A 16431-nucleotide genomic window follows, 5' to 3' on the forward strand; every position below is an offset into this window, starting at 1 on the left:
AACACACATCAGTAGTCAGCAGACCTCTGTGATAAAATAGTATCCAGCGGAGTTTAGGGAAAATGATGAAGCAAGGTCAGGCCATTGTCTGGGTGGAAGAGCATTCAACAAGTACAGGAACTACAAGTGCAAAACCCAGCTAGGAACAGACTCAGCATGTTCAAGAAACAGAAAAGAGGCCCACGGTGGTTAACAAAAAGACATTGGCAAGGAGCTCTAGGAGCCAGAACCTGTTGGCTTAACCAGTGAGTCCACTCTAATTCAGTCTTGGTATTAACTTCAGTTGTCTAAAGATATTCTGTATCAACAGAGAAAACAGACAGAACTGCAGTCTGTGGAGGAGGAAAGGACGCTGAGGGTTGAGGCCGGTGGAAACGCCTCCCTAGTTTAAGGCTGTTTGTTGCCCAAGGGTTTGGGACCAGAGCCTGGAACACCTGAAGCAGTGTTAGGAATACAGCAGCCAGCGGCTCAAAGCTTTGGTCACTCACGAACCAGCCAGCCTTGCAGTCTCTTCCCTCTGGCCTTTCCTCACCCGATTATTCCTTTCTGCTTGCTTCAAAGCTGAGATAGCCAACAGCATGATTCTTTTCATGACCAGGTGGTGACAGGGAGTGCTTTTTGTCTTTGAACTACGGCAGTGATTTTTGTTGGAAGTAAAATACACAGTTTTAAGAATAAAACAGCAGTGTCCAGTTTTTCACAACAACTTCCAGACAGATGGTCAAAGTAGAGCTAATGTGATATTATTCTACTTTAATGCTCTCTGTATGGTAAAAACAAAAAATAAAAGATATGGATGCAGCTTGCTGATAGAGTACAAAATGAGTATGCATGAGGCTCCAGACTGCAGATAAATAAAATTAAAATAAATCACTATATTATTTAAAGACAACATTCTTTCTTCAACACATCTAAAAGATCTTGAACTAGTTTTCAAACTGATTTCTAGTCCATTTCTTTTTCCTGTTGATCAGTACCAAATCATTAGTTTCCCATTTCATTTTAGTATATTTTATCTTTGTGTGATATCTGTAATCTTAATGGTTATCTCCCTTTGATGAAAATGGAATAAGAATACTAGTTCAAGTTTGTTTTAAATAAATAAATATAAATAAATAAATAAATAATAAAAGAAGAAACTGGAAAGGAGAACAAAATGAAACAAAAACAATGCACACAAGGAACATACTCTCAGTGCGGTGGAATTCTGTAAGGCCACGAATCATACAACTTCTGACAGTCTTCCCAGCAGTTGGTAGTGCAAGGTAGGAGCATTTCAGTGAATGCAGGGCCAGCCTGGGCTAAGAAGAAAGACCTGTCTTAAAAAACAAACAAACAAATCAAGAAACTCTCCACCCTTAATATAATATTTTAACCAAACACTAAACTCATTTAGCATTATCTAAGGGTTTTTCTTTACCTTGTTTCCTTTATGTGTGTATTTTGAATTTTCTAAAGCAAGTGCAGAGAATTTTTTTTTTTAAGAATTGACTGTAAAACATTTCTGTATTATTAAGAACATGGCATTAGCAAGACTTACCTTGACACAGCAGGCAATATTTGAAAAACCCACCCACACTTCCTCAAGTTCTGTACCAGAAGCTATTTAAGTCAGTCTTCAAAGGGGACTTTTTAAACTTCACTGAGTTTGTTCTTTAACCGTGCATACAGGGATAAAGTACATTCTGATTACCGTCACCCCACAATCTCTAATCTCCCTCCTCCCCATTCCTCTCTTTCCTCCCTATAAGTCACTTTCCCACGTTCGTGACTTTTTGTTGTTATTGTTTTCCTTTGGTTTTATTGAGTTGGTTGGTTCTGAGATGCACCAAGTTTAACCATGACCATCTGTGTGACCAGGGTTTGGAACTATCCCCTAGAGCTTGGTGGGCTCCTAGTGGGTCCCCAACAGAACAGTGACTGTCCCCCCACAAGAATCCATCAGCAGACAATAGTTCAGCAAAGTGGGGTAGGGTTCTATAAGCCCCCCTAAAAGGGCCATTTTTAACAGAAAGAATTTCTGGTTCCTTTGGATAAAGGTTTTGCGAAATTTAATAAAGTACAAATAATAATTTTATATAGTAGTACATGACTTATTATCTGAATAGTGTAACAGTCAATTACAGTTTTCTGGAGTTCATGTTACATAAATGATAATACTGTCTGATCTGTGGAACAAGCATATTATCTTTGCCAGTTTTTAGAACTGTAAAATTAATTTCTAAATAAATTTAGCTGTAATTAAATTATGAAAAACTGATAACTGTCATAAATTAACTTCGTTGTTCTGTGAATATCCCACATGGAAAAAAATGAGGAAAAAATATTCTTAAAGTCTCTGAAATTTAGTTAGAAATAACTAGGTCTAGTGGTTAAATTATAAGATCATAAGTTACCATTAATATCTTGATTAAGTCCTACCTATTCTCTGCCACAATTGACAATTTTCGTATGGTTAAAAACAAGATGGACAATATCAACCACAAAAAGGGGAAAATGACTCTTCGGTGTCTACTTCTCTGCTTGGTTAGCGGGTTGGCCCTCTCGATGGGATGACTATGCCATCTGGCACAAATCTCTTTGCTGCTGAGTTAATCTGTTAATCTGTAATAATTTGCAGTGTCACCAAAGAGTTATGCTTTTAGCCTTAAAAGCTCTTCTTAATTATGTAATAATAATGGTGCAAAATAATGCTTTCATTGTGACATTTTCATGCATGCATGAAGTATGCGTTGACTGTGTTCACCCCATCTGTGGCCTTTCTGTTCTTCCTCTCAGCACTGTCTTTGCCTGTCCACATTCCTAATAGTCATCCTTTTATAATCGTGGTCTTTTTGTTCCCTTTGCATTCAACATGAGAGACAACAGGTGATGCTAATCTTTGTGAGTCTGGTTTACTTAGTTTAGCACGATGATCTTCAGCTTCGTCTGTTTTCCTACAAATGATGTGATTTTCATAATTTTCTAGCTGAGTAAAACTCCATTGGGTAGTTATCAAATTTTTTTGATTAGTGTGTGGCATAAATCTATAGCTTGATGATTGTGAACAGTGTCATGGCAAAATGTGGCAATGTGGATACCTTTAGTGTAAGCTGGCTTTGTCTCTTCTGAGTATATTCCCAGACCTCTGTATGTCCTTTTATGCTTCTCTCTTCATAACAGTAATTTAAAAGCCAGCACTTTCCAAGTATTTATGACATGCCACATCTGACTTTACCTTATACATGATAAATTATTCAATAGTTACTACAACACTTTGTGGTAGAAAATATTACAATCTTTGTTTCACGGGTGGCAAAATTGAAGAACATGGGTCACATACCATACAGTCTTGAGCCCAGTCTGACCATCTCCAGGATCTTTCCTACACATGGATTTGTAATGCTTACATTCTGAAAAGCATAAGTATTCCCCAGGGAAAACAGGGTCATCACGAAGCCTACTGGACACAAAGAATGAGAAATATACCCTCTGCTTAACAAGAGACATTTTCCCCAACGGAAACCACAGAACTTTAAGGGACTTTTTACCTTTAGTCACAAAATATTCTCACAAGGGAAAAAAGGAGAAGGAAATAAAGTCTGTGTTATCCAATGGCTGGATTACCACGATAACCCGTGATGAGTTTTTCCAATATTTATTGCTTACTAGATACCACTAATCTTTATTATATGCTACTTGGTCTGGTTAAATCATCGGGCTAAGTATATTTTACTCATGCAAACCATACAGGACTTTTATGAGATATTTATGTGCTCTAGCACCCAAACATACTTGATATGCATGCCCTGTAAAAGATGGGGAAAGAGAGCTGCCTCTGTAAGCACTTTAAAAATTTTAAGAGTTGCTCTTAACCACTAGCTCTGCTCCCCAAAATGAAATTAAATCTTAATAATTAAACTTTGCCACAGAGCAATATCCCTGTTTTCTGTGAAGCAGGCATGATTACTTTATGATGTAGAAGTGCACTGGACACTTTGCTTCAGAACTGATAACGTTTGTCCTCGTCATTTTCCCGTTTTTCACTCCATCTGTATTGCCCTGAGGGGAGATGCCTGCACAGTGCAGTTTTGATGAATGCACACTGCAAATAAAACACACATCTCATCTCAGGTTGAGTCTTTCTCCTTGACATTGCAACATGATATTAGTCAATGGATTTTTAAAATTATACTGTCAGCAAGTAACATCTATAATTAAGGAGATGATTTCTAACTCCAATTTACTAAATCTTCAAGAGATGACTTTTTCTACTATGTATTTTTCTTTTGTGAAAAGTATCCAGAGCATCTTTAAAATAAAGAAAACAGCAACAGAAAAAAGGGAAAAATAAATATACAAGGAGATGTATTTAATCATATTTATAAATTTCATAAATGTAAACTAAAAGCCAGGCATGTTGGTGCATACCTACTATTCCAGAACTCAGAGAAAAGATTAAGAGCCAATGACAAAATATTGGAAAATACCCATCTTATACTGATTTGACATGTGTGTAGATAAATAGATAAAAATATTTAGTTAAATATGTACCTAGAGTATAACCAATCCATGGGTGTGTTTTGCATGAGAGTGTATGAATGTATATTGGTTGTTTCATAGTTATATTATTCATCTTTAGTCATGAAAATGACAAATTTTGATAATGTCTACTATTATGTGAGTTTTAAGTATGTAAAAAGCTTATATTAGCTTAGGTTTTGTTTTTGTGTGTGCTTTTTTTTTTCTGGAATAAAGTCTTGCTTTAAGAAGGAGACAATTCTTTCTTGCTTACTACCTGCTACTATGGGTTTTCAGGCATCTGAGAATATGAGAAACTGAGGTTGAGCACAGTAGCATCCTGAGAACACCTCTGTGTTCTCATTCTGCTTACCATATAAAGCTGCAAGGAAAAGCATCCAGCATTACAGGAAAATGTTATGTTACTAGTTTTCTGGGAATGCCTAACACAGCAAAATTTTTAGAACAGGCAACATCTCCCAGGATGATTGTATAGCTAACAAGAGAATATTTATAAAAGATAAAGTATTACTTATCTGTAAGACAGTATTATTAACATCACTTAAATGCACCAGAATGGTGTCTAGGAGTAGATTAAGCCAATAATGGCATTAAGAAAGTGAATGGAGCTTAACATCTATTAAACAGTTACTCAAGCAGAGTTTCAGGAAGTTCACTAGTTTCTGTAGTTATCTTATTTATTCGGTAGCAATTACCTGGAATATAGATAGCTACAGCTCTTGAAAGAATCAAGTATAGGGTTTGTAATGGATCCAAATGCAGCTCCCTCAAAACCATATTTCCACATTGCCAGTGAGCACCAGCTCCCTCTAAAAGCAGAGTGCTTGATCTTTTTCCAGTTGCCAAGCAGCTTGCTACAGAGCTTTTATATTTTGACAGAGACCACCGTCTGTGTATGACATGTAAAATATGAGCACCAGAGATGTGAATTGTTGGAAATGCTGACTCCATTTTTATTATGTCATTATCAATTCTTCGTCATGTTATCCACTATGCATATAGTTTTCAATGACTTGTAAATCTTTGCCATTCTTCTGAAGGCCACCAGTTCAAGCTTCCAGTAGTGCTTGGACTCATAAGCATCTGTGATCACTGAGTTGCCATTTTCTGTTCCTGGTTATTATGATCTTAAGCACCACCACCACTACCCCAATCAAAAGCAGCACTGTATCTTTTTTAAACTTTGGTGCACTGCCAAAGAAAGTTCTGAAAAACAGGAAATGACAACAGAGAATAGAGGGAGACATCCTCCAAAGTCAACTGCTGGACTCTAAAGCTGAAGAACATGAACAAGGAGTCAGATGGAGCCAGGTAGTGGGCACAGCCATTTGTTCCTACTGTACTTACCAAGGATGTGAATTAAGAGTTCAGGTAGGAAAAAGAGTTGTTACTGGTACCCTTTTACCGAATTATTAAGTGTTCACAGTATGGTAAGTGTGGGTTTCAATAGAGAAAAAGGAAAGTATAGTATGACAAAGATTGACAATGTCACGATGAGGCAGCTGGAGATTCTGGGGTGGTCGCGGGTGTCAAACTTGCGTTCCAACCATAGTTAGCAGTGTTCAAATGCCTGTTGAGATATAGAACACCAACCTGGTTAATACCCAGCTTATCAAATCCACAGCCTGTTGGTACAATTAGGACTATAAAACTGAAACTTGTTAAAGGCAGCCATGCCTTTCATTAGCTTTATGATAAGAAGGTGCACAGAAGTCAAATAATGCCTCTCTTATCTCACTTCACTTTGCAGACTTCACAGGGTCAACTTAGGAGCATATCATGCAGAACGTGCTGGCACTGTTTCCCAAGTGTTCACTGAGCCAAGAGCAGGTACATAGTCATGGGGCAGATACAGTACGTTGCCTGTGTGCAGAAATAGGAGCCTCTAGTTTTACACACCGCCACCAGAGCTCAGGGACGGGGCTGGGCTAGAGAAGAGGCCAATCTCCAGAGAGGAAGTGTTGTGTTACCGGGGAAGTACACAAACCCAAATCCCAGTCTTGGCTTCTTGGAAGCAGCATATTGCCAGCTGAGGTGGGTCTGCAGGGAGGACGGCAGAAATGTTCTGCACACGGAAAGGTATGTGGAAAGGCTTGCCAAGGCGCTTTGGGAACTTATGGTAAGCAGATTTGAAGGAGTTCAGTTTTTTTGTTATATGTTTAAAGTCTAGGTGAGCTGGCTGAACCTGACAATGCAATTAGAAGTTCTGTAGCCATTGCCTAGAGAAAGGGAATGCTTGGTGGGGAGGCCAGGGCAGAGGAAATCCTATCAAAATACTAAACCTAAATTGAATATGCATTGTAAAAAAGACTTTGTGTGTGTGTGTGTGTGTGTGTGTGTGTGGTTTCCTGATTTTTTTTTTTGTAAGAGCTGATGCTGTTTGAGATTCTATGAAGACATGCTCCAAAAAACGGATTCAAGCCATGATTTTGGTCTGTTTCATCTTCAGTGGCATTTGTAAAAGTTAAGGACTATAATGTCCGTTTCTCCTTATCTAAAAGCCACACAGACTCTGACAATGACAGTGATCTAGCCTTGTGCTCATTCTTTTATTAACTCTGTATTCTGGGTGTCAGAGACTTGTGATTCATTTCATTAACCATCTCCTGACCATCTGTTTAAAATTTTTGGCTTGATTTTTTTCCTTTAGTGTTTTATTTATGACTTTAAGCCCTGTAACCTTCAAAGAAATAGGAGATTTGGGAGTTTTATTTCTTCTTTCTTTGCTATGTTTTAAACTTTTGATCAAACAAACCAAAATAACATTATCATTGATGAAATGACCTGTACTTTTAAGTGGCAAGAATAAAGATATAAAAAGAAGTAAGGCATGTAAGTGCCCCCTTTGATAGTTAATGGCATGCAGCAGATGGAATTCATTATTGACTTTTAAAATGAAATTGTTCTACATTATGATTTATTTATAGTTTTGCTTTTCCAAAGTGGTAATTACCATTAACTAGTTCAGTTTTTCCTCAATCATGAACAACTGTGTGTCAACATCAGAATATATAAGATACTTTGCCACTTAGTCGTAAGATTTAATGATGCTAAAGGCTGTTAGTTCTCTCATATTAGTAATGAATTGGTGGGCATCATGAACAGCTAAAAGGTTGTGTATTTCTTCTTTTCATTTGGGTAATTAAAAATACAATTATTTGACATCATAGGACAATTTATGCAATTCACACTGCAGAAAACAGAATGTATTTAATTACAAATAAACAATTGAATTTTATTTTTCTAACTCATCACACAGATACGATGATAACCCTAATACATGCAAAATCCTCAGGAAAAATATTTAGACAATTGCTTTCAGGCTAAAAACCTATAATTTTAATCACATATTTTAAGCTTTTAAGTCACTGGGGAGGCTAATCATCACACTCAAAGCAAGGCTGAATTTCTAAGCAGTACCAAATAAATTAAATCAATTACACTTAGTACAGATCTTAATGGTAATCAAATTATGGCCAGTTTTAAAAGTACACAAAAATGGGAAAATTTAGATATGACTCTATGGATGCTACCAAAAAATGTGAAACTCCTTTTCAAAGCTGGTGTATCATTCGTTTGATGTGTGAACTAGAAGTTACATTTTCTGGGATAGGAAGACCTGTGATGAACAGGATTCAGACCACATTTAAATTTCATCGAAGGTCCTCAGTCAGCTAAACCGTTTCTGCCCATCTCTCTGCCATCCCAGCCTGCACCTGCTCCCTTTCCCAATGGTCCCCTTCTCGGCATTCCTCCTAACCGCAAGCCTTATGTCCCCTGGCAGCTCCGTACACAGGCATCTTTTCCCACAAGTGAGTCTGCTCTCCGCCCCACTTGTCATCACTCTGAAACTGAAGGATAGCAATTAATATTTCATATGTATAGCACTTAAGCATCTGCATCTCCATTATGCATTGTTTCTTTTGTACCTATCTATAGTCACTTAATAAAGGCCTATTGATTGTCAGATAAAATTGTGATTGTCAGATAAAACTGATTTTGAGAATTTTTATGCTCCCCTGTAATCACTACCACTGCATTTCCTTAAGTCTAGGATAGCTCTTCTAAGGCTTGCATTATTATCTTTTACTATTAAATATTATTTTACAGTGGTGGGTAGCAAACATGACATGCATTCTACTGAGCTGAACTCTAAGACCTACCACTACCTACCTTTAAAAAAAAATCTTTCCGTCTTGGGTTTCATCACACAATCAGTGGCATCTTTGGTTTGATGAATATATCAGTAAATATGTGTGTGTGTGCCTGTCTTTTGCTTGTATAATATGCTAAAGTCTGTGTACTTTATATTCAGATTTTGTAAGCACATTGTTTTTCCTCACGTGGCTGACTCATAGACTGTTTTGTCTCTCTTTAATGCTCTGCTCCTCCCTGGCATGTTTGCATGGTGATTCTACCTTTCCCTTGTGCAAATATCTTAAGGGAAGCCTGGAAAACACTCAGAGAATATTATTAATAATTTAATTGCCAACATTCAGCCATAATGAAATAGAAAGGGACCATGACTTTGATGACTAAGGCTGGCATTAGAATTCTGCTTCTTTAGACAGTGTATATTAAGCTATAATTAAATAGTGTTAATTTTCACACTCTAATCTAAAGAACTGAAATAGTATTGTTTCTTCATCACCATAAAAAAGTACTAAAAATGGTGACCAGGAATGTGACTCATTTGCCTAACATGGGCAAGGCTCTGAGTTTGATCTCCAGCATATCAAAAACAAACTTGAAAACAGATCTGACTGGTGTTCAGACTGTGGGAGGGCTCAGGTATAAGATACTTGCTACACAAGGCTAGCAACCTGAGTTCATGGAGAGTAGCATCTCAATAAAGACATCCTTGGAACTCCAAGTGCACACATGCGCTTGTATTCCTAAGCTTATCGTACACACATGCAAAACAATAATAATTGATAAATAAAAATATTGAAAATGAAATATAGGTGTGATGGAATGTATTTAAAACCACCAAGTACTGTTAAAATATAAATTTTATAGATTAAAGAAGAAATTTTAAGGATCAACATTAAACTATTGCTGGGTTCATATGTTAAAAAAAAAGTTAGCAAAAGGAAAGAAGAAATTGTATAATAATTAAAATCTAATAAGGATACATTCAGCCTCTTTAATTATCATTGCTAATAATGGTATGATCCATAAACTATTAGAAATAAGTTGAGAACTTTGAAGTGTATCTTTCCAGACCTCCTGCACATTCTGTCTATTCTGAATCTCAGTGGTGAGCATACAGCAGCCTCTGAGAAGTCTGTCCTTTCTTGAGTTAGCAAACCACAGCCCACAGCACCTCCTGGGGATTAAAAATAAAAGATGTAGATTCTCCAATTCCTTTCCTATCTTTGTTCCTTCTGTTTAAGAAAGAACATAAGTGCTTTTACCAGCGGGTTTTCCATCACTGAAACTCCCAGAACAAGGTGTTCCCTCCCCTGATAGTGTATCAACATGGGTCTTGTCCTGGTTACTCAACTTTTAGGTGTCTTTGTGACAATTTTGTTAACCCATCACTTCCAAGGGAAAACACAGAGGAAGGAGGAGGTGACAGTTAGTGCTCTTCGTGTGCTTCTTTGTGTCGCTTGGTCAAAGAAACCCAACTTTATCGACTGTTCAGTCCCCTGCATCCACAGCGATGTTAAATGTAATAACATAAACATACATTTTAACAAAGCCTTCCCCCCAACAGAAAGAGTTATAGTTATAAGATAATGCCAACTAAGTAAAATATACAACTCGTAATAGTTTTGAGAGGTCCCTTCTCTGTCATGCTATCTTGTCATTCATGGAGGGGCAATGATGCAAGATGTAATGACCTATATGGAGTTAGTCACAAAACTTCATATCCATTTCCTGAAATTTTAACATTTCATCTTACAACTGTCTACTGAAAAATGAATCTCAGAAAAGACATTGGTATGTACAGCTGCCTAGAAACCAAATTCGTAGGTCCTTAAAACAAAATAAAAAAACCCAAAATAACCTTGTTAGGATATTTGTGTGAATGTGTGTATTCTATAATATTTACTTTTTGTTATACTGGATTTCACAGTTTCAAAATCACAAAATATGACTAAAACAAATATTAGTATTGTATTTTTAAAACAGAGTACTTCAGTCGTATTTAAGATAGTACTGCTGAATATGAATGTTTTTGCTATAGTGACTATAAAACACAAGATTTGTTTGGATTTTGTTTATTTTGAGCTGATTTTTTTTTTAAAGTGAGGGCATAGGATGAAGCAGAGGATAGCCTCATGCTTACTATGTGGTTGAGACTGGCCTTGAACACCTGATCATCCTGCTTCCATCTCCAAATTCTGGAATTACAGGCCTGTGCCACTACCAACTATTTTGTAAAGATGTAAACATTTGCTGGGCATGTTCTTTTCGAGGGCAGGATACTTGTAAGATTAAGAACAGAAAGTGCTCTGTTAAGGCATGTGTAGGCGGAGATGGGAATGGAAGGAGGGCATTCGTAGTCACTACTTGGAAAGAGTATTTTCTCCTAACCGGTTTCTGCCAGTCAAAAACCTTTCAGTGTCTTGTTTAACTGCTTCACTCCATCCTCACATTTCTTTTGTCTTGAGGTCTTTCGGTTCTCATTTAGGCCATGACTTGTCATCCAAGGAACCATAAATCATGCAGAAACCATGTCTTGCTATGACTAAAATGGGTTCTGAGTTCAAACACAAAGAGGAATATTTTATATATTTTGGCTATCTTTCCCCGAATTTCTGTCTTTGGTACTATTGCTTCAAGGGTAAAAGATGTTAGTGACCATTTGTTTCCTTTGAAGTCGATGGCTGGACATAAACTTCTCAGTCTAGATCACTGTGTCATTCACGATGGTGGCAAGCCTCAGAGCAACGGAGGAAAAGAGGAAGATGCTTTTCCACTGATGGTGATAAAATCACATGCAAGTCACAGGTTCTAGTTAACTACATTGCCCAGCCCGCCCCCCTCCCTGCCCCCCGGAGTTCTTCCACATGCTTGCACTGTGGTTAGATGGAAAACTCTGGTGTCATCTGCCTTATACAGACCTGTCATACACAACAAAGCTTTGTCACCATCACATGTAAAATGTTATTTTTAAATAAGGTATAAGACTTTTTGACATAATATACATAAAGTAATATGCACTATGGTAAAAAAAAAAAAAGCAGTGAACACAATGGGAAAATCTATGAAAACATTTATTTAATTACCATGTCTGTAATAAGAAGGAGATAGGACTGTATACTTGGGAACACCAAGTTTGGAATCTGCAGAGAGAAGCAATCACTGGGAATTAAAGGACTCACTGAAGAAGTCATTCTTGAAAAAAAGCAAAGAATGCCAAAGACATGTTTTCTCCCTTAGAACTCTACATCCCTACTGAATAGAACCAGTTAGCAGAGATTTCTAAATTTTGTTTCAAATGTTTTGGTTTGACATTCCTGGCAAATCAGTTATTGGAAGGACTACTGAATTTAACTTGTGGTAGAATATCAGTTACTCAAATGCATCATATAGAGCATTTTGAAGACCAAGTCTCCCAAAATAACTCAACCTCTTCTTCACAGGATTCAGACTACAGGGTACTAGCAAGAACAATAAATCCTATCTTCTACATTTTTGTTTTTGCTAAAGTATTAGGCAAACTTTGCTAAAATATTTAGCTTTCAACACTCAACAGTATGAAAGGTCATTTATACTGAGCCTCTTAGGTATGAATTGCATCCTGGGTGCATTTCCTGGCATTGCTTCACTTCTTTGGAAAATCAGGTTTTCAGTTGACCATTTTTCCCATTACTCCAAGTCACTCTAGACTTCCCCCACTGTCACCCAAAGCCTAAGTGTCAGTGGCAGACTGCTGCACCTCAGGTCCTTGTCAAGAGAGCTTAGTGGTGGTCTTTGTATCAACTAGCAAGTAAAAAGATAATAAAATGTTTAGATAAGAAGAAAATACTACAGTAATGTGATTGCCTGAGGCAGTAGGTGGGGAGTGGTGTAATTAGTTTGGATAATGATGGGGCATCTCTGAGAAAAGGTATCATTAGAGCTGGAGCTCATAATACAAAGGGGGCAACATGAAAGGATCTCACGGAAGAGCAAAGCTGGTGTTGAGGAAGGCCTTGGGGTGGAAGTGAATTTGCCTTTTTTTTTTTTTTTTTTGACAAATGGAAGTGTCTTAGTTAGCATTTCAACTGCTATGAAGAGATACCATGACCATGACAACTCTTACAACAGAAAACATGTAATTGGGGCTAGCTTACAGTCCAGAGGGTTAGTCCATTGTTATCCTGGCAGGAAGCATGGCTGCATGCAGGCAGACATGGTGCTAGAGGGATAACTTAGAGTTCTCTATCTGGATGGGCAAGCAGCAGAAAGAGAGAGCGAGCCACTGGGCCTGGCTGGAGCTTCTAAAACCTCAATGCCCATCCCCAGGGACACACATACTTCCTCTATAAGACCACACCTTCTCTAACAAGGCAATAGCTCCTAGTCCTTTCAAATAATGTCACTCCCTATGAACCTCTAGGGCCATTTTCATCTAAACCAGCACAGGAAGGAAGACCAGTCTGACTAATGGAGGAGTACAGAATCACACCATGAGTGTTAACTGGTAGAACACTCAGAAATGACCCTCACCTATGCCCACAAGCATCGAATTTCCCATTAGATGTGTCCTTATCGAAGATTATTTATCATGGAAGACAAGAATTTGCTGTATGCTGCATGATTAACAGCACCAGCTATAAATGTCTATTATCATTTTACTTAAAGTTTCATGAAATTCTTGAGATGTGCACCAGGCTACAAAGACTTCATTTTTGAGGATCATACATAAACAAAGGCCCACTTCTGAAGGTTTCAAAGTTGAAGTCCTCTTATAGATGTACAAACAAACTCTGGCTCTCCATGCATACTCTAAATTGTTGAAAAGTTGAAACCTTCCTTTTAGCCAGATTTGAAATGTGCTCATGGCTTTAATATTGAAGGGCTTAACATTGTTCAAAAAAGAAAATAAGAACTGCTACAATGAGTGAAATACCAAATAATCTCAGAGCTATACAGCCATGCCACATGTTCTTCCTTTATATTTTAATTGCTACAAATAAGACATTTTATTACCGACTGTCTCAACCAAAAACTTTTAACTAAAAACCCTTTGTGTAATGATGGGGGTGGGGTGTAGGCTCCTGTGCATGTCTAGAGGCCAGAGGAGGATCCAGATATCCTGGTCTATCACTCTGCACCCTACTCTGCTAAGACAGGTTCTCTCCATCAGCCTGGAGCTAGGCTGGTTGCCAGGGAGCTCCATCTCCTGTCTCAACACCTATGGGATTGAGGGTGCAGGCACATGCATGGCCATATCCCAGCATTGGATCTGAGTGCTAGAATACAAACTCAGCTTCTCATCCTTGAGAAATAAACACTCTTGCCCACTAAGCCAGCTCCAGCTCTGAAAAAAAACTCCTTTTGTAGATTAAGAAAGCAAGATATTTTTGAAATTCATTTCCAAGAGCTAGGCTCACCCAATGCTTTTTGGTTTCATCAACCGTTGTCTAACATAACTTTGATTGGAATTTGTGGCTTTTCTACTTCAGTCCTTCCCATATGTTTGGGTAGACAGACTTCCATTGTTGCCTCTTACTTCTTTGCATGCTTACTTACCACTTACTTTACCTGGCCGCCAATCAAATCTTCGTAGTGAATGTCTTTAAAAGTAGCTCATTTTCTTGTTGTGTTTCGAGTAAACATTTACTAAACTCAAAATAAACATGTAAGGATTTTATTCTAATTTCTTTTCTACTGTTCTGCTGAGACACACACTTTTAAAAGAAATCTGTCAAACTGGCCTACTATTTTAGCATTATAGATCCTTGTAATCATTTCTTTTTCAAACTACTATTAAAAGATCTTAAACATGGACACAACTCTTGTAGGTTTTATTCACTAGTGTTGGGAAACAATTTTTCTAACACATTAGATAAAGTTAGTGCTTCATGATTTAAAAAAATTACGTTCAGTATATTTACAGTGGGTGTATATGTACAGCACAAAGTAGACTTAGTTGTACGTGTACAGCACAAAACAAATGTAAATGCACATGCACAGCACAAACTATACGTAGCTGTCACATAAACAACATGAATCAAGAGAAAAAGACCGTGTTCTTTTCAGCAAAACTGGGTCAGAAGCATTCCGGGAAGGAGGAGAGTTTGGGATTGAAATGTGAACATTTCAAAGGACAACTTAGTTTCTCCTGTGCTGTCTCTGTAGGTCCTGCTGGGTTAGCAGAAGGAAATAGTCCTTCCACACAATTTAGCTTCTTCAACATCTTTAAGCTTCTCAGTGTTCTTTGCCTTTCAGACTCCACATCTTATGTTGATTCTCTCCACAAAGCAGCTGCAAGGGACTGCAAAAGCTCTAGGCTGAAGCTGTAAGAAAAGCCTGCATTGTTGTGGTAAATGAGAACCTGTGTTGTGTGCATAAACTTCTGCGACAGGTGTTTGATTGACTATTCGTGAATCACTGTGGTATCACCAGTGTGGAAAGATGGCAAAAGTGATCTTGTTAGCAGACTACCCAAACACTTGTTTCTGTTGCTTTCCTGCAGCCAAGAAACATCCTACTGATATTTAGCTCCTCTGTTTTCATTATGGAGCTTAGCTTACTTACTTCTTGATTTCTAAGAGACAGTTCAGACCTCATGTCTATCAGTAATATTAAAAACCAATTCAAACAGACCATTGCTGGTAAGGCTTATGGTTAACATAATTATGCATTTGGGATGTGAGTCCTATCTTAGTTTCATTTCTGTTGTTGCAATAAGACACCATGACCAAGGGAACTCATAAAAGGAAATGTTTAACTTGGGGCTTACAGTTCAAGAGGATTAGAGTTTGGGACCATCATGGGAGGCAGCATGGGAACAGGCAGGCAGGCATGGCACTGGAGCTGTTAGCTGAGGGCTTCCATCTTGATCCACAAGCATGAGGCAGAGAAAGCTAAATAGGAATGGCCTGAGCTTTTGAAATTTCAAAGCCCACCTCCAGTGACCTCTCATCCAACAAGCCTATACGTCCTAATCCTTTCCAAACAGTTGCACCAACTAGGAACCAAGAATTCCAGCATATGAGCTTATAGCAGTCATTCTTCTAATCCTTCCTAAACAGTTCTACCAACCAGGGACCAAGAATTCCAGCATATGAGCCTATGGCAGTCATTCTTCTAATCCTCCCCAACCAGGGACCAAGTATTTAAAACATATGAGCCCATGGTGGGCATTCTCACTTAAACTACCAGAAGGCATAATGTGTTTTCCGTAACAGGACAGTTATTGGGAAAAGTGGATGATTACAAGGCAAAGGATTCTCCAGACACCTTTAAAAAGTGTATAGCATTCCACTTAGAAATCTCCCATGCTTGTTCTTACATAGATTGGCTTTATATAGTACTTCTAAGTACTATATACTATAGTATATGTACTATATACTATATTAGTACTTCTAAGTACTAATACTTCCTCCTTTTCCCCTGCCCGCTGATCTTTGTACACATACCTCAATAGTTTTTCTCTTTCAAAAATCCTTCGAACCCTCCCACTACCCTGGTTCACATAGTCTGCACTCTTTATCATGGCTCCCCCAGCTTTCCATCTTTGGTGATCTGTCTTCCTAAGTATTTCTTGTGCTCTCCATTCTCTACTCACTCAGCTACTGTCAAAAAGCCTGTCCATTGTGTTGCTGTAAGGGATCAGGTAGAAAGTGATAAAGAATAAGTCACATCATCATTGTCATCTTCTTTTCAGAAGTTACCTTTTCCCGGGTGCCAAGGTCTAGTCTGATTGCTTCTATGTATTCTTTATTAATACCCCACACCCCATGAAAT

At 37.9% G+C, this 16431-nt stretch overlaps 1 protein-coding gene across 3 annotated transcripts in view; it reads left to right on the plus strand.

Moving 5' to 3' along the window:
• Positions 1-16431, plus strand: part of Oxr1 (oxidation resistance 1) — a 401129-nt gene that overhangs the window by 287893 nt on the left and 96805 nt on the right. Inside the window, exon 1 of one of the 3 annotated variants that reach the window (XM_028879300.2) lies at positions 5212-6600. The exons of the other annotated variants lie outside the window; for them this stretch is intronic. Within the exon in view, the coding sequence (XP_028735133.1) occupies positions 6582-6600 (19 nt within the window). The 5' untranslated portion in view covers positions 5212-6581. Of the gene's footprint in view, positions 1-5211; positions 6601-16431 lie in introns of those variants that run through there. 3 annotated transcript variants of the gene reach the window in all.

This window comes from Peromyscus leucopus, chromosome 20 (assembly GCF_004664715.2).
Source record: "Peromyscus leucopus breed LL Stock chromosome 20, UCI_PerLeu_2.1, whole genome shotgun sequence".
NCBI classification, from domain to species: Eukaryota; Metazoa; Chordata; class Mammalia; order Rodentia; family Cricetidae; genus Peromyscus; species Peromyscus leucopus.